The sequence below is a fragment of the Zonotrichia leucophrys genome, chromosome 5, assembly GCF_028769735.1.
Source record: "Zonotrichia leucophrys gambelii isolate GWCS_2022_RI chromosome 5, RI_Zleu_2.0, whole genome shotgun sequence".
NCBI lineage: Eukaryota > Metazoa > Chordata > Aves > Passeriformes > Passerellidae > Zonotrichia > Zonotrichia leucophrys.
Window position 1 is genome coordinate 49,573,474 of NC_088175.1, and position 18,700 is coordinate 49,592,173.

Genomic DNA, 18,700 nt, shown 5'->3' on the forward strand with positions numbered 1-18,700 from the left:
AGCTCTCTCATGCTTCTCTGGGTGTGATAATGCTCTTCATCATTGCTTTTTTGCAGAATGAAAATGAGCGTTTGCAAACTCAACTCACCCAATTGCGCAACCAACAAATGCGAGATGTGGAAAAGCATCAGATTCTGATCTCTGGCTTGAATGAACAGCTTAAAGGGTAAAACCAAGGTTCTTTACAACACCACACACCATTGGCTTTCTCTGCTTTAAACTTCAAATTCTGGTTAGGCATATAGTCTCACAAAACACTTTTTTTCTCAAAAAAACAATTACTTGGCTCATGTTTCTATTTGCAGTTGTGTTATTTTTGTACTTTGAAGTTTAAGTGGACAGTGTAGAAATAATGGTTCTCTTAGTTTGAGGTTAGTAAGCTTAGAAAACTTAATGCAAGCTTTGTTTTCAACATGTCTGAATATGTATTTTCTTTTCAGATTGAGTGACAGAAATAGTTTCCTTGAAAATTCACTTGGAGAAAGAGAACAAAAACTGGCAAGCACGACAGAAAAGCTGGAACAAGTTGAAACTTTGAGGAAACAGCTTCAAGAAAAGGATATTCTGAACAAAGAACTCGGGGAGAAGTTTGTGCATGTTGAGCAAAAAGTAAGTTAAAATTATAGTTACTATTTCACTTATTAGAACTGATGAGGTTTAACCATAACTTTCGATTTGTGTCCCAACAGAATTATTGCTGTTTTCCCAGTCTGAAAGTTTGTACTTTGTCTTTACAGTTTTGTTCATTTAGTTAAGTTTGTTAAGTAATTTAATTTTGTAAGTAAGTACAATTAAGTAAGTTATTTAATTTTGTTCATTCTTAAAGCTTGGTGTAAGGATTTCTTATACCCAACACAGCTTTGCATGAAAATACTTACATTTTAGTGGGGTGATAAGTTTTTGGTTATGAATTTAAAAGTATAAACTTCACTGTTGTGTGAACTCAATACTATAACTGGTGACATCACAATTTTAATAGAATTCTATGTATTTCTATCACATGAACTTTTACTTCTAATACTAAGCTGAATGAAGCCTTAAAGAAATGCAGTGTGTATGAAGTGGAGAACGTTGAGCAGAAAACAGCCATCAGTGATCTCACGGAAAGAGTCGCTACACTGAAAGAAAAGGTAATTTATAACGGTAATTAATATAAGAGAAGAAATGCTGTATTCATTTTTCATGGCCCATTTAAGTGTCAGCAAAAGTGACAGCATGAGCTGCTTTAAATTTCATACGCTGAGCTTTCTGTTTGTTAAAACAATCTAAAGAAGAGCATCTTGTGACTTTACATTGGGTACAGGCTGATTGTCTCAAATGCTTGTCCTATGTGTAGGGTGTAGCTTCTCCCTTTAACAGGTCTTTGGAGCGTTGTTGTAACATTATTTTCTTGCTGTTTAGACATTGAAACAAGACAGCGTGGTGGAGTCCATGCAGCTGGACCTGGACCAGACAAATGAAGAGCTTGACAAGTTGAATTCAAGCCATTTGGAGGAGAGGTCTCAACTCATTCAAGATCTGCAGAAACGTGAAAGAGAAATTGATAATCTGAAAGAAGCACTGTCAGAAAAAGACAAGGAGATGTCTGTCCTGTCTCTGAACATGACAGAATATTCTGAGCAGGTTATGATCCTGAAGCATCAAGTGCAATGCAAAGAGGAGGAGATGCGAGGTTTGGAAGAGGCTTTATCAAAAGCTGAAAGGGAAATGCATTTGCTGAAGGAAGTACAGACAGCTGATGTGAGAGATGCCAGCGTGAAGATGTCTGCCCTTTCTGAGCAGAGTGAGGCCATGAGAATGGAGCTGGAGAGAGCTAGAGCTGAGAATGAAGCTAAAACCAAAGAAAACGAGGAGTTAATCAGGCAGAGCACTGAGAACAGTGTGACAATTAAGGATCTCCGCTCCGAAATCAAGGCCAGCAATGTTGCGTACCATAACAAGATCACAGAGTGTGAGTCACAAATTGCTCTGCTGAAGGAGCAAATTACTAAATCATCTGAAAAGCTGCAAGAAACAGAGGATAAACAAAGAAAAGAAATGGAACATTTGAAATCTCAGCTTGAGGAAAACAATGCTTTGAAGGAAAAATGGAACTGTTTGCTCAAAGAGAAAGAAAGCAAAGCACAGACATTGGAAAATGAGTTAAAGTCAGTTAAAGATTCATACAACAAACTGGTTTTGGAAAATACTAGAAAAGGTGAAGAGTTGGCTGAATTATCCAGAAAGCTCACAGAACATACTGATCATAAGGAAACAGCTGAAAAAGAGTTGCAAGAGAAACAAGAGCTCATTGTTTCATTAGAGCAGAAACTTGGGGCTTTGGAGAAGCAGAATGAAGAGACTAAACTTAAATTAATTGGGGATCTGAAAGCCAAAGAGACATGTTGCCAAGAACTTAATGACCAGTTAAATGAAATGCATAAACAAATTAAAAAATGGGAGATAGAGACACAGGAGAAAGCTTCAGCTAATAACCAATTGCAGGCAGATCTTGAAGGGAAACAAGAAAAATTGGCAGAGCAAATAAAAGCAAATGAATATCTGAAAAAAAGTATAGGTACCATGGAAAATGAGAAGGAACAGCTAATCAGAGAAAATGAGAATTTGTCCAAACTCCTGGATGTAAAAGAGTGTGAGTTGTTAAAGAAAATCCAGGCTGTGACAGAATTGGAGAATAAGTTATCTGATAGCACTGCTGAGTACGAAAAAACTCTTTCAGTACTAAATTGTGATAAAAACGCTCTGGCAAAAGAGATTGAACAACTGTCAGTAGTTGCCAAGCAAAAGGAAAGTTCAGTTGCAGAACAGCTGGGAGAGAAAACAAAGGAATGTAATGTGCTGGCTGAGCAGTTGTCTGAAAGCAAGGAACAGACCCAACAGTTGCATGAACAAGTGCAATCACTGCTCATTCAGCTGAAGGAGGTTAGAGATGAAGAAATAAAAAAAGAAGAAATGTTAAATAATAAATTATCTGAATGCAGTGGTCTAATCCAAGAGCTCAGCCATAGCAAGGAAAAAAATTTGCTCCTGCAGGAACAAATTCAAAGCATAACTTTGGATTTTGAAACTGCAAACAAGTGTCTAGAAGAGAAAAATCTTCAAAATGATTCATTGCATAAGGAAATGGAAGAGAGTAAGCTTTGTGTTGTAGAATTGCAGGATGAAATAAAAAATCTTAAAGATGAAAAGACTAAATTAACTCAGTTGGTAGAGGAAAGAGACCTGGCTGTGAAAAGTCAGGGTTCAGAACTTGAGAAGTTTCAGAGGCAAATATTTGAAAAAATAGAAGAAAATACAGGGTTAAATAATCAGCTACAGCTATTAAGCAAAGAAATGGAGGTGCTTAGGCATGAAAAGGAGGACTTTTCAAGGTTATTGAATGAGAAGTCTCATGAATGTAAATGTCTCCAGTCTGAAGTTGCTTCAGCAAGGCACCAAGCAGAAACATCAGCTCTAGAAAATAAAAAATTGAAAGCAGACATAGAGACAATTAGTGTTACAGTAAACAAAAAGTCAGAGGAAGTAGCTGCTTTATCTTCACACCTGTCCCAACAAAGTCATAGTATTTTAGATTTGAAGGACCAAATTGACAGCTTGGTGATGGAGAAAGAAAACTTAAAAATTACCTTTGAGGAAAAAGAAAGTCTCCTTTCTGAAAAGGAGGCTTTGATTAAGGAAATGAAAGATAAAATGGCAGGAGAAGAGCGATATGTGGAATTCATTGCAGATCTCCAGCACCAAATACAAACCCTGAACTTTGAAGCTGATGAACTCAGACACACAATGCAGGCAAAAGAAAATGAATTTAAGAGGCAAGCCCAAGAATTTAAGCTATTAAAAGATAAATCTGAAGAGTCTGATGTACTTAGGGTTCAACTGTCTGAGAATATGGAGGTTATTTCTAACCTTCAAAGTCAGCTTAAAAACATGACAGAACAAGCATCCCAGTTTAATGACTCAGTTGCAAAGAAAGATGCATCTTTGAAAGAAAAGGTGGATGAATGCGTTGGTTTAAAAGCACAGCTTTCTGCCCTACAGGATTCTTGTGTTGTGCAGGAGAAGCAGTTACAGCTTTTAGCCTCTGAAGCAGAACAGCTAAAAGTACTTGTTTCAGAAAAAGAATCAGCCATCAACAGTATTTCAACATTCAGTGAGAATTTAAAGATGCAGCTTCAAGAGAAAGAGGCTGAGTGTGGTGTCTTAAAGAAACAGATGGTGGAGCTGCAGGAAATGAAAGATAATTTCCAAAAAGAAATAGAGCATCAGAAGAACGTAATCATTGAGATGGACCAGTCCTTATCAGAAAAGGAATCATCTCTTACAGAAAACAAAAGTCTCCTCGAAACTCTGATGGAGAAAGCAAAAAAAGATGAAGAGAAGACGCATTTAATTTCTCAACTCCAAAGTCAGGTCCATGAACTTACACAAGAACTACAAAACTCTAAAGAGCTAGTCCATGAGAAAGAAAATGCCTTTTTGTCTCTTCAGGAGAAAATTGCAGCACAGTACGACCAGAGAACAGAGTTAAACGTTGCTCTTGGGCACAAAGATGAAGTTATTGCTGGACTGCTTAATTCCTTAAAGGAAAAAGATGCCACTGTGCAGTTGGCAGAGAGCAATGTTAATGCTCTCTCTAGTGAGATTGATGTTCTCAGATCCAAATTAGAAGAAAGTGGAACAGCCATGAAAAACCTCAGTGAGGAATTTCAGGAAAAGAACAGGAAGCTTGATAATCATCAGAAAAAAATTGATTCTTTGACTGTTGAGCTTGACTCTCTTAAAAATGAGCACCAAAAAGCGCTAGACCAAATAAATACCCGGGAACAAGAACTCCAGCAGAAAGACTTGGCTGTGGAGTCTCTGCGTGTGACGTGCGCTGAACAGGCTGAGAAATTGGAATGTCTGAAGTTGGAGTTCAACAACTTAAATTCCAAATCATCTCAAGACTGCCATGATAACACACTTTTAATAAATAGTCTGCAGTGTCAAGTGGAGTCTTTAGAGAAAGAAAAAACACTGTTGCAAGATGATGTTGGTAAACTGATGGCTGAAAACACACAACTTACTGCATCTCAGAGTGATTTGCAAAAGAAATTGGAAGAACTCCGGGAAATCCATGAAAAACTAGAAACCAGTGAAAATTATTCAAGGATGCAGATAGATGCTGTCAAACTCCAGATGAAGACTGAAAAAGAGAAGTTACAGATGCAGGTTAGTGTGAAGGGTGAAGAACTTTCTAATTTAGAACTTAAATGTCAAACTCTAGAACTGAGTCTGCTTGAGTCAGAAAACAAGTGGGTGACAGAACTTGACAGGGCAAATGCACAAAATAATGATCTTACTGAGCAATTGAGCAGTTTAGAATGTGAAATGAAATCAAAAGATAGCAAAATCCAGTCTTTGCAGCAAGAGCTGGATCTTATAAAAGAGCAATTAACTCAGAGCTTATCTCCATTACTTAGTAGTAGGCTTTTAAGTAAAGAAGAGAAGGCACAAATGTCAGATTCTGAACTGCAGCCAACCGATAGTAAAACTCAGTTGGAAAAATTCTCCACTTTGGTAACTGCTATTCTGAGCAAAGAAGCAGAAGGAGAAAGTTTGCAACTGGCACTTCTAGAAAAACAGAAAGAAATAGACAGCATGAAAGATGAATTAAGAAATATGGAGTCGCTTGAGAAGCAGAAGGAGGTGCTGCAGAGTGACATGGAAAAGATGAAAGGCAAGTACGTGTCTGAAATGGAATGTCTGTCAAAAGAAATGGTCTCACTCAAGGAGACAGTAGGCAAACAAGAGTGTCTCCTGAAAGAAAGGGAGGAGTCTTTGGCAGAAATAAATAAGCAGGTGGAATTTCTTCAGGACAAGATGAATAAATCAGAAGAAATGGTAAGAGCTAGTCAAGAAAAGCTGCAGGTTGAAGGTAAAAAAGTAGCAAATCTCCTTGAAGAAATGGGGGAAAAAGATCACCTCATCAAAAACTTAACATCCCAGGTCAATCAGCAGAAGGATTTAATTTCTGGTTTAAGCCAGCAAATGAAAGAAAAAGACTCTTCTGTTACCCAGGTAATGGAATCATTGTCTAATGAAATGCTGCATTTTTCTGAAGAGAGGAGTACGTTAAATGCCAAACTTGAAGACCTTGAAGCTGTTCATAATAGTTCAGTGGCAGAGCTAAACCGAGTATTGCAGGAACTTGGAGATTGTAAGAAAGTCCTGGAACATAACCAGGTTATGTTAAGCAGTAGAGAAGCTGAGGTTAAAGATTTAATGAATGAAAAAGAGGAGATGAAGTGTAATCTTGAGAAAATGGGAAAGGAAAAAGAGAATCTGAAAAAGAAGCTTCAAGCAGCATTGATAGTAAGAAGAGATCTGATGCAAAAAGTTGGGAAATTAGAAAAGAGTGGACAGGAAGAAATAGAAAAAGAGCAGAAAAAAGCAGAGGACCTGTTGAAGCAAGTTAATGAGTTAACAGACAAACTGAAACTAATTGAAGGACAAAATAATGATTTTGAGTCTCATCTTGAAACTTTGAAACAGCAACTTGTAGAAAAAGATGCCAAGATAAGTGATCTGACCAAAACCTTATCTTCAAGAGCATCCTATCTAGAGGAACTTGAGCACAATATTGCAGAACTGAATGATGTCATAGCTGAAAAACAAAATGTTTGTGAGCAGAACCTAAAATCTTTAGCGGAGAAGGACTCTATGCTTGCTCATCTGCAATCTATGCTTGATGAAAGAGCAAGGGCATATCAAGAGGAACGTTCTCAGTTGCTCTTGACTCTTGAAGAGGTGAAGTCTGAACTTAAAAAGAAGGAAGAATTGTTGAAAGATTCCAGTTTAGAAGAGCCTCGTTCAGGTGTTGGAGGTGGGAATGAGTGTCTGAACCCCAGCAATGACCTTAATGCCATGAATCAATTACAAAAAGAAAAAGAAGCTTTACAGAGGGAGCTTTTGTTCGTGAAAGAAGATATGAAAAAATTCCAGCAAGAAAGGGAGGAGCATGTGAAACTGGCAGCAGATTTTGATGATCAAAAAACCCACCTTGAGCAGCTCAGGCAAGAGCATAAAGCACTCTGGGAAGTTCTCCAAACAAAAAGTAAAGAGCTGGGCTTTAACCAGTTAGAATGGAAGGAGCTGGTTCCATTCAAGGCATTGCTGGGAGAAGAGCAAGCTGACCCAAGGAGTCTGGAATCAGACAAACCAAGAAACAAGGTTCGTGTTGCATCCTTGAAAGGGTCAGAAAACACAGTCACTTTGGTGCCAAGTGAAAACATTGAGCTAGAAGAACTAAGAAGTGATTATGCAAAACTTCAGGAGGAAACAGAGATGTTAAGAAAAGAGCTGAGAAAAATACTGGTTGAATTCGGTGATGATAAAGAAGAAACAAACAGTTTAAAGTCTTTGAGACAGGAGGAGCAATGTCAGGGCAGCTTGTTGGAGGACATAAAGCATCTGCAGAAAAAGCTGAAAGCACATCAGACTGAAACCGTAGAGCTCAAGGCAGTGCTTGAACATGTGAATGATGAGAAAAAAGCACTTATTAAAAAAAGTGAAGAGGATTACAGGATGAGCCAGGAGGAACTGCAGAGGTCACGAATTGAAGCTAAGCAGGAGGTTGCAGGAAAGAATGAGGAAATAGAAGCGCTGAGATGTTCACTTACAGATTTAAAAGAGAAACTTGATCTGGAAAAAGAATTATTAAACAAAGCCATAAAGGAGGGCCAGGAAGAAGCCCACCATTACAAAACAGCCTTTGAAGACCTCAAGAGTGAAAAAGAGGAACTTCTCAGCTCTTTGGAAAAGTCCAATGTAGAACTAATTAAGATGAAAAAGGAGGTAGAACATTTCAGTGAAGAAAACAAAAATCTTGTGGCAGAGCTATGTATGCTGCGTGAGAAAGCTGAGATGAGTAAACCTGTGGTGTTGGGCAAAGAGCTTAAGGAAGGAAATGTGACTGAAAAGGAATTGGGAGAGGTTGGTTCAGAAAGTAATTCCCTTCAAGAGAATTTGGAAAGAAAAGTCACTGCTCTTCAACTATCAGAGGTCGATTACTCTGGGAAAACTAAACTGAGAGAAGCAACAGAATGTGAAATCCAGAAACAAATACAAACAGTGGAAGAGCCACTGGCAAAACCTGCAGATTTAAATGATTCCAAGGCCCAGGAGCAAAGAGCTGTAACAGAAGATAGATCCAGAGAACGCCTCCAAAGGAAATTACAGGCAGCTTTAATTTCACGTAAAGAAGCCCTGAGAGAAAATAAATCTCTAAAGGAGCAGATTGATCAGCTGATAATAGAAAGAGAAGAACTAATGAACAAGACAGGAATGCTGGAGCACTTGCTAGAGCTTGGCAGAGAAAAGCAGAGTTCAAGTGCTGTGGCTCCGTTGTCCGGAGAGGAGAGCCTTGCTTCGGAAAATGCGAGGCTGCTGACCGAAAATGAAAACCTCACTGCAGCGTGTGAAAGTCTGAAATCCACCATGGAGTCCATAGTTCAGGAAAAAGAGGCCTTTTCTTTCCAATTAAATACCTTAAAAGATTCTCAGACAGTTGAATTGACAGGATGGAAGGCTAAACACAGTGAATTAAAGCAGGAGTATGAATCGCTTCTTCAGGCGTATGAGAACATCAGTAGTAAAGTGGCAGATATGAGGCAAGTCATTGATGTCAGTAGGAAAGAGAAGCAAGAGGCTGTTCAAAGACTCAGGGAAGGACAGTCTGAAAAGGAGGCTCTGCAGAAGCATTTAAAAAATCTCCTTGATGAAAATGAAGTTATTAAGAACCAGCTGAAACAACTCGGTGAATCCAAGAAAATGGAGGTGGAGGAGTTACAGAGCAAAGCAGAAAGGCAGATCCGTGAGCAGGAGGCCAGGATGCAGGAACACCAGGATCGTCTGTGTGAGCTCACTGAGCAGAACCATCAGCTGATGGAGGAGAACGAGCAGCTGAAACAAACCTCTGAAAACCTAAAGCAGGCTTTAGAGAAAATTCAGAATGAGAATGATGTCCTTCACAATAACATCACTGTAACCAAAGCTGCACTGGGAGAGCTACAGGTTCAAATGGAAGTGTACCAAAATGATACACAATCCAAAATCAGTGATGCATTATGTGAGAATGAATCACTTTTAAAGGACATTAATGTGTTAAAGAATAAACTCTCTGAAAAAGAGCAAGCTGTGCTTGTCCTAGAACAAGAAAGAGAATTAATTTCAGAAAAAGCACAAGAAACTGAGAAATCTTTGCTCCACAAAACTCATTGTCTAACAAAGCTGGACACGGAATTTAAAAGTCTAACACAAGAAATTGTTAATCTAAATGAAAAAGTTAAGATTTTAGAGGATGACAAATGCCTGCTACAGGAAGAATTAGAAAATGTACAAGAAAGTTCTTACAAAGTAAAGAGTGAGAGAGAATTTCTTGAGACAGAATTGCTTAATCATGTAAAAAAAGTTGATCATCTTACTGATAGGATGAAATCAGCACAGGTACAGAATAACTTGCTGTTACAGCAGCTGGAAGAGTTAAAGGCAGAAAAATCTAATGCTGTTAGAGAAAAGGAAGAGCAGCAGCTCCATCTTGTAAAGATATTTGAGGAAAAGGTGAAAAGTGCTCAGAGGGATAATAATGGGACTAAAAACAAAACAAAAGAATTGCAAGAACTCTTAAAGGAGAAACAGCAAGAGATCAACCAATTGCAAAAGGATTCTATAAAGTTCCAGGAGCTGATCCTGGATTTGGAAAGATCTGTGAAATTGTCACAGTCAAAAAATGAAAAATTTGAAAAGGACTTAAGTAATGCATCAGAAAAGCTGGCAGAATCAAATGATGAAATACTTCATCTCAAGGGAAAGCTTACTGCACAGATGAACCTGTTGGATCAATCAAAAAGGGAAGTGGACAGGCTTAAAGATGAGAATCTAAACTGGAGGAAAGAACTTCAGAAGAAGGGAGATGAACTGCAGCTTCAGAAGAGAGGATACGAGAGAGAATTGGAATTTCATCTCCAGCAGCTGAAATTGCTTCACAAAAGTGAAATTTCGAGCCTGGAGGAAAGACAGAGTGCACTCCAGAGAGAAAAGGACCGGGTGATGGGTGAGCTCCAGGGATTGCAGGAGGAGGTCGGCACCAAGGACTCTCAGAACAAGCAGCTGCAGGCAGAGCTGAACGCAGCCCTGGCACGCCTGGCTGCTTTCACAAAGTGCATGTCCTCCCTCCAGGATGACAGGGACAGGGTCATCACCGAGATGAAAACCTGGGAAATGCAGTTCAAAGAGGCCATCCAAAACAAGGAGAAACAGCTGGAAGACAGTAACAAAAGAATAGCAGCCTTGCAAGATGAATTGAAAGATAAAAGGACTCAGATTCAAGAACTAAATATCAAATACTCTGTGGTAGAGGAAACAAAGGATGAACTGTACTTGAGGCAAAAATCTGTTGATATGCAGCGCTATGAAGAGCTCTGCAGGATAAAGGAAGAAAATACCTTCTTTTTTAACAGACAACAAGAGCTGGAGAGTGTTCTTCAGTCCAAAGAAGAAGCTTTGCAAGCACTCCTGAAAGAAAATAATTCTCTAAATCATCTCATAGAGAATAGTAAGAGTGCAGGAAGAGAGATAAAAGCTCTGGAAAGTAATTTTACGAGACAGGAGCAAGAATTGCAAGAGCTTCTAGCAGAGAAGGAAAAAATGAATTCTGAATTGCAAAAGCAGATCACCATTTCTGAGCAAATGAAGGTCATGCTAAATAATAAAGACAAAGAAATTTCCTTACTCATTTCTTCAAAAGGAGATGAAATTTCAGACTATCTGATTCAGGTACAGACTCAACACAGGAATCAGATCCAAGAGTATGAACTTCAGGTAGGGTCTCTGCAGGTGGAGAAACAACAAGCTGAGGAGTCCTGTCAGAGGCTGGAAAACGAGCTGAGAAATCTCCAGGTGAAAGCAGAAAAAGCAGGTCAGGAGAAGGCTGTGATTGCCAGTGAAATAGATGCCTTTAAAAAGTCCATGTCATCTCTCCAGAACGACAGGGATGATCTTTTTACCAGATACAAGGAGCTGGAACATCTTCACCAGGATGTCTTAAACCAGAGGGACAGTCTCCTGCTTGGCAGTGCAAGTGAGACTAATTCTTTGAAACAGGAATTAAGGGTCCTCCTCAATCGGATTGATGATCTGCATTCTGAAAATGCAATGCTGAGTGCACAGCTGATAAAATACAGGGAAGATCTAAACCAGGTTTTATCTCTGAAAGACCATCAGCTGAAGGACTTACTTAAGCAGAAATTGGAGTGTATTAAAAGCCTTGAGCATGAAAAATATGATCTTCAAAAACAAATAAAAGAGATGCAGCTTTCCACTGAACTGCAGAAGGAGGCTGCTGTGACTTTGGAACAAGAGAATAAAAAATTGGCATCTAAAGTAAGTGATTTAGAATCTCTCATTGCATCACTAAACAAAGAGAAGCTTGTTTCGGAGTCTGGAGAGAAGCTGCTAAGTAGTGAGAGTATTCAGAAAAAGGAATCCAATGGGCAGCATGGAGGAAAGCTTCAGAAAAAGGTTCAGGAGCTCCATAAATCCAGAGGCAGAAATGCAGATGAGGAATACAGTGGGACTCTTTTGACACTTGAGGATGGAGATGAGCCTGATGCTTCTGCAGAGAAGATGCTGCTTGAAGTTCAGTCTCAAAACAGGGAGTTGAGATCCCAAAATGAGGCCTTTGGGAAGGCAATGACTGCTCTGCAGAACGACAGAGATCGAATCATAGAGGACTTCAAAGTTCTTCAGAGCAAATACACCTCTGAGCTCAAGACAGAAAGAAAAAAAGGAGATGAACTTGCAGCTGAATTGGAGGGATTTAAATCCCATCTCATTAGTATCCTCAAAGAAAACTCTCTGGTGCATGGGGCTGGCCTTGATGCTGCAGGCCAGGTTAGCCTTGCCCGGGTGGCTGATGACTTTGCAAGTGTCTGTAGGACTTTGGTCGCTCGGGAGCTGGAGGTGAGCAGGCTCTCAGCCGAGTGTGGGAGTTATGCCCAGCAGATGGAAGCCTTTGCCAAGGCCATGGCCAGTCTCCAGGATGATCGAGACAAATTGCTGCAGGAGCTCAGCCATCAGAAGGTAACTTCTGAAGCTCACCAGGGCACAGCTTCGTTTCCCATTGATTGCAGCAGCATCAATGAGAAAAACACTGTTAAAAATAGTTTGGATGTGCCTCAGAACAATGGGGAAACTTTGGTAAGTTGTAATTAGCCACATGGCTCTGTGATTTTATTCTTTGTGCAGAAAATGCTCAGAGGCATGTTGGATTCTGGAGTTTAACTTTGTGGATTGTGTGAGTGCTAAGCTAGCACTGTGTGCCCAGAGGAAGTGTGTTTACAATTTTGGGAGTTAAGGTAATTAATATGTTAAACAAAGCAAATAGGGAAAGCCTTTGTCTATAATTAGAATTTTAGTTCTAATCAAACTTCACCCATATAGTTTTCATTCCAGTTCACTAATGATGTTTATTAAACCTAGGCTAAAGAAGGAGCCAACCTTGCAGCTGTTGAAATATCCAAACTGAAGACCAAGGTTGATGATCTGGAGAAGGCTTTGCATCAGACAAAAGCCTTCCAGGCAGAAACCGAGAGAGAGATCACATCATACCAGAACGAGCTGGCTGGACTTAGGTATAACAGTGCAGCTTTATCCTCTTCATTGATTTGTATGGAATATAGAATTATTTAACATCTGGTGTTTTATGTTCAGAATGGAAAAGAACCTGCTCCTGTCTGAGTCCCAGGCACTGAGGAATCAGTGTCAGATCACGGTGGCTGAGAAGGACCGGCAGATTGCAGAGCTCCAGAGGCTGCAGCAGGACGTGAGTGGGAAGAGGGCACTCCCTGCTGGCAGCACTTACCCAGTCAAGGTAATAACATGGAATGTAGCAGGAGTCTGAAGTGGAAGGTAGCAGCTTATTGTCTGAAATTTGCAGCCTGCTTCTCCAAAGAGCAGTCTGTAGTAATCCTGTAAATTATTGTCTTAAATTGGTTAAATCCAGAATATAAAAGGAAGAAGTTGAAAAAAATTCAATGAGTTTATTTCTTTCAGGTTTATTATGGCTATAACCCATTTTCAGGGACAGGCTTTTTAAGAGGATTAAAGAGTTGGTGGTTTACATGGACAGCAGGTTTCACAGTTTGTATAGTTGATGCAGAGAGATTAATGAAGTTAATGAAGTTCTTTCTTCAGAGCCTAAATCCATGTTACTGCAGATTGGACTAGGACTAACTGGGGGAGAAAGGGGAATCAAGTGTTCCTGTCCTTTCCCTGAAGCAGCTGGAGCTGGCTTCTGCCAGGAACAAAATCCTGGGTTTAGAAAGGCAGCAGCTGACACCCAGGCTGGCAAATGCTGTTTTGTAAGGCTGTCATGAAGGATTCAAGGAAAGTGCTATTTTGGAATAGTATTCTTATTTACCTTTTCTGTGCCAAATGAAGGAAGCAGTATTCATTTTAATTTCATTAAAACAAGCATTTGAGTTGAAGTTTGTATGCTGTTCATTTTCTGTGATTACAATCATGAGTAAGAGCTATTGGCCAGTAATATCTGTGGGTAATGGAGTATTTTATGTGGTAAAAACCTTTTATTTCATGATTGTTTGGGTGAATAGATTTCATAAAGCATTAGAGATGGCACATATCCCTCCCTTATTAGAGATTAATACCAAAATGTTGAGCTGCCAGAGATAAAGAAGGCCAAAGTTGAAAATTGGTAATAACATTTTTTCTTTTCAAAATGGATTCTTTTGGCTTTACCTTAATATTTACAAAACAGTTGTTTTACGAGTCATGAATACAAGACTTTATTAGCTTGAAAATAATTTTTGAAAGATGTTTTATATTAATATTTTGCTATTTTTCCCCTTTTATTTTTGTGCTTCACATTATTTGCAAAATAAAAATTAGATTGGGTTGCCTTTTTGTGGTAATTTTTTTTTTCAATGCAAATATTAACACTATATATATGTATAAAAAAATCCTGTATTTAAAGTGTCTTTCAAATGTGGTATTAAGTTGTGAGAAGAAAATAACGTGAAAAGGGAATTCTGTAGGTTATATTTAGTGTTGGGGCTGTGGATTATTTAGAGGACTCCTGTACCATTTACCCTGAATATCCTGATATTTTTAAGGCTTTGGAAACTGCCTCCCTTGTTGGAAGTGCAGATGGAGCAGAGGAAATGAAACATGTCGTGGCTGAGAGGAACCAGCTGCAGGCTGAGCTGCAGCGCTGCCTCCAGGAGATGCAGCAGAAGGACCTGCACTTCCAGCAGATGAGTTCCAAGGTAGCTTGCAACAACAGCCCTGATCCTGAAAAGCTCCTGTGAATCTGGGCTGGCCTCATGTTGGATTACTGCTGAAGTGGTGGTGTCTTGCATGATTGAATGGTATTTTACCTTGAAACATAGCTATTTAAAAGAACTCAACCTGGACATTCAAATTAAATGTCAGTTTTCTTTGTGCCAGGCTTTCCTGACTTGGTGTTTTTCTGAGAGGTGTGTTTGATTCTCTGAACTTCTACTCACAGTCAAATATTTTTCATTAGAGACAGAAACAGATGTCTTAGTTGGAACAAGATTTCAGCTTCTGCTTTAGGTGTACTGATGGCAGGGGAAATCACTGCTCAGCTTTCATTATTTCCTCTGCCCATAAAACATCTTAAATCCCAACTGAAATATGAGCTTGCCAAAAAGTGGATGCAATTTTGAAACAGCAGGTCTCAAATCTGCAGGGATTTCCTGGGAGAGCTAATTTTAATGACTTTGATGTGAATTTCTCTCAGGTTGTGCAGTCAGCAGAAGAGAATGCTGTCCTGTCTGCCCAGCTGAAGACTCTTTCCCAGACTCTGAGGGACAACCAGCTCCATTACACTGATCTGCAAAATCGTTATGTGAGGCTGGAGAGGGAATATCAGGCAATGCAAGTGACAACTTTCCAAGGCTCAGTCCAGGTAAACAGATACATGGAAAGGTTCTTTGGTGTCTTTCTTCTGTGCTTACACTTTTCTGGTTTTCTTGAAAGTACTTTTTGTTGTAGTGACCCAGTACTTTTCTGGCCCGTGACTGAAGATAACTGTCCTTGTTGTTGTGAAGCTGCTCTAATTTGACTTTTCATTTAAGGAGGCTGTTTTATGTGGTTTTTTTGTTTTGAAACATCTTTTTTGAGTTGGTCTGCAGCTGGCAGAGATAACTGTATGGTCACTCCTCAGTGGATCAGGAAATTTAGTGATGATTTCACATCAGTTGTAGATCCCTTTACAATATTGAGTAATATTTTCAGAAGTGAGATCTACATCACCAGTTCAGCATTTCAGTACCCTTTGCCAACATCTCATACACATTTGTAAGATTATTATTTGGGGTTGGACCTTGATGATTTTTAAGATCCCTTCCAACCCAGTCCTTTATGATTCATCATTATTCCTTTATTCTTAAAAAGCTTTCCTGTACTGCCTTAGTTATTCATTAACAATCTTTAAGAGAACACCCTGAAATAGCATATGAATGCATACAGAAAACAACTGTTGCTCTCCATAAATGGAAATAAAAATAGTTCTTGTTTGGAAATCCAAACAAAAACTGTAAATTAAGAATAAATTAATAACTGTCTTGCTTCTGGAGTTGTTCATGTGTAGATGTATTTATTTTCCCCTCAGACATTGTTGAGAGATGGAAATGAAAGCATTAAGTGGCACAAGTAATTATCTCTTCCACTGTTTTGTGGTGCTTATGGCTTCTGTAATTGAAATAAAGACTTGGCAAGTAGAAAAATGGTCGCTTGTTTGGTTTTTTTTCCCTTAATATTTTCTAGGATGAAACCAGAGCAGAAGTTCCCCCTGGAGCACCACGGGAGAGATCTGGGATTATTGTGGAGACAGACAATATGGAGCTAAATGAGCTCAGGAAAAGGTCAGGACTCAGAGCATGTATTAGCAATATTATTTTCCTGACAGCTGTGTTGTGAGTGTGAAAGTAATGCTTTTCTATCCCTCTGAGGCATTTGTGTGGAGATGGAGAAGGAGTGGATTTACAGTGGATTACATGAATCATAAGCCATATTCTTGAGTTGTTATCATCTGGTAATACTTGTGGTTTGTATCTGTACATAAATATACTGATTATTGGTGGCTTTATCTCAATATTTAAGCTGAAGCATCTCATTTTAATTAAGTCTGTCACTAAAAGGAAGATGTCCTAATTAAAAAAAGAACAAGTAAATAATTCTTTGAGTCCATAAAACATTGATTTCAGGTTTTATTTTGTCCCAGGCTTGCAGAGTCTGAGCAGCAGTATGAGTCAGTGCAGCAGAGTCTCTCCCAGCTCACAGAAACACTGGCAGAGGAGAGGAGGAGGAGAGAAGCTGCAGAAGAGGCTCTTGGACTCTCTGAGGAGAGAAGTAACAGGTAAAACAGAGACTATTTGTTTACCTTTTATTTTTGGTGAGATTAGTGGGAGGTTTTCCTGTTGGTCTTTGAGTTTTTTGAGATACTACTTCTAATAATAATAAACAAACCTGTGTGTGAGCCCACAGTGCCTGAAGTAGTGAAAATCCATGTGTTAAAAAGCTAAGTTAATCACTAGATCGAAAAAGTGTTATAGGCTTTGGGATTTTTTTTTTCTTTATTTAATTTCATCTGTTAGTAGTTGGTGCTATTTCTTTTTTTCCAGGTTAGGAAAACAATTTCCCATATAACAGCTTTAGCAGAGCCACTGGTTAGATTGAAAATATCATTATGCACCTGCATAAATCAAGGGTCCCTCACCACCATCACCTGAAAATCACTGTTCAGTCAGCTGGTGATGGTGGGGATTAATTCTGAATAAATGAAGCACCTTGAGAGTAGATTGTAAATAGAGACTGAAAAAGACCTGGCAGCATAGAGTGAGTCAGCATTTTGTGGGCACCTTCCCTTAGTCATTTAAAGTATGCAAAATAATGGCTTTTGTGTCAATTCAGTACTTAAAAGAGGAGATAATTCAGCAGTGCATGTCTCTGTGCCTTGAATTTTTTTCTAGATTTGAAGTAGACAGTTACAGGTCTGTCCCCAGTGACTACACTGTCCAGATGGAAGATGAGGAGGAGAGGGAAGCCTTAATTATCAATCCCAGTGAACACGTTGTTGTGAGAAAGGTAAGGGAATGAAAGCCTTTAAAAACCCTCAGCTCCTTAAAGGTGATGGCAAAACATCCTTCATTTCTTTCTGTGGGGGCTGTGAGTCCAAGACCAGCAACTGTGTAAACCATGCCAGAAAACACACTGCATATGTCCAGGTTAAAAATGTATGTAATCTTATTTATACTACACATGTGGCCATTAAATAAACTGTGTCTGCATTTAATTATGCATGCCTAAAATGCAGTATGCATGTTGGTGTGTGGAGTTGCATAATGCACAGCTTGGATTTATTCCTTTCCCCTCTCATTAGTGCTGGGTTTGGGGCCTTTCAATCATTTATGCTTTGGTATTTGGCGTTGGTTGTGTTTGGGGTCAGTTGCTGTGTCAGAGACAAAAGGTTTGTAGTGCCTCAGAAATCCAGAGATCTGGTTTGTATTCCTGATTCTTCCTCTGGTAACTTTTGTCTCTTCCCCAGATGAAAGGAGGAGCCCTTTCCTTGCGCCGCTGGCTCCGGGGGCGAAGCCTCTACTGCTCCAAGCTGCTGACGGCGCGAGCCAAATCCCGCTATTTATTCCTCACCTACCTGGTCACACTACACCTCCTTGTTGTCCTGTGCCTCACTGGTGTGCTCTGAATGCCCTGCCCTCCCTGGGAGGCTCCTTTCCCTGTGGGCAGTGCCAGCCCCGAGGCTCCTCACATGCTGCTCTCTGCTGTGCACTGGACACAGTCCTACAAATCCCTGGGACACTGCCCCCAACCTCGAGCTTCTCCAGTGAAACTCCTGCATATCACACTTGCTCCAAAGTTGACTTGAATTGCTCTTTTACAGTGGGATATTATATTTGTAAGGAGAAAATATTCCCCTCTGCCCTATAAGGAAACTGCTGCATACAAGTTATTTAATATCGTTCGTGGGTACATAATGGTGGATTACTACTGAATGGGTTGTAAATGATATCTTTTCTATACAAATTTTATTTTAAGAGTTAAACTATAAATTCTAAAGGAATATCAAACTATTACTGTATATTGGCTTCTTGATTATAACAAGAAGTTTTATGGAGTGCAATAAAGGAAGAACTACTGTATTTTTGATTTTCTTTGGTTGGTTAGGTGTTTTTTCTTCTTTTTGGCTGAAAATAAAAGAATTAAGAAGGTTTTTTCCCATTAAGTTTGTAAAGGAATCAAGATGCACAGATCTGTGTGTGGTAATGAGGTAAGCTGATAATTAAAGATTGAGTAAAAATTCACAATTGAGGTGACATAAATATTTCCAACTTCTTATATTCTTTTTGTAATTTTTTAGTTTTTATAACTTGTGGAGGGTTCAATATTTTTTAAATTTCCTTGCTCTTTTCTTGGTGGAGCTTAGTTACTGCCTGTCTTGGAGGCAAAATGTTACTCAGCTGCAGAACACATGAAATTCAAGCTTCTAAAGACACAACCTTACATATTTTACATGTTTCAGCTTCAAGGTACAAACCAATAAATTCAGCTAAGAATCTTGTGGGAAAAGGAAAACCCAGTGAAAATGAAAAAGGAAGGA

At 39.2% G+C, this 18,700-nt stretch overlaps 1 protein-coding gene across 4 annotated transcripts in view; it reads left to right on the forward strand.

The window, feature by feature from the left end:
* Positions 1 to 18,311, forward strand: part of LOC135449036 (golgin subfamily B member 1-like) — a 34,461-nt gene extending 16,150 nt beyond the window's left edge. For 3 of the 4 annotated variants that reach the window (XM_064715486.1, XM_064715488.1, XM_064715487.1), the window contains exons 18-29: positions 57 to 166; positions 441 to 609; positions 1,026 to 1,130; positions 1,402 to 12,237; positions 12,520 to 12,671; positions 12,751 to 12,910; positions 14,172 to 14,324; positions 14,822 to 14,989; positions 15,850 to 15,947; positions 16,307 to 16,441; positions 17,055 to 17,169; positions 17,630 to 18,311. In XM_064715486.1, the coding sequence (XP_064571556.1) occupies positions 57 to 166; positions 441 to 609; positions 1,026 to 1,130; positions 1,402 to 12,237; positions 12,520 to 12,671; positions 12,751 to 12,910; positions 14,172 to 14,324; positions 14,822 to 14,989; positions 15,850 to 15,947; positions 16,307 to 16,441; positions 17,055 to 17,169; positions 17,630 to 17,788 (12,360 nt within the window). In that variant the 3' untranslated portion in view covers positions 17,789 to 18,311. The remainder of the gene's footprint in view (positions 1 to 56; positions 167 to 440; positions 610 to 1,025; positions 1,131 to 1,401; positions 12,238 to 12,519; positions 12,672 to 12,750; positions 12,911 to 14,171; positions 14,325 to 14,821; positions 14,990 to 15,849; positions 15,948 to 16,306; positions 16,442 to 17,054; positions 17,170 to 17,629) is intronic. The other variant, XM_064715489.1, reaches the window with a different exon arrangement.
* The last annotated feature ends 389 nt before the right edge of the window (positions 18,312 to 18,700 follow it).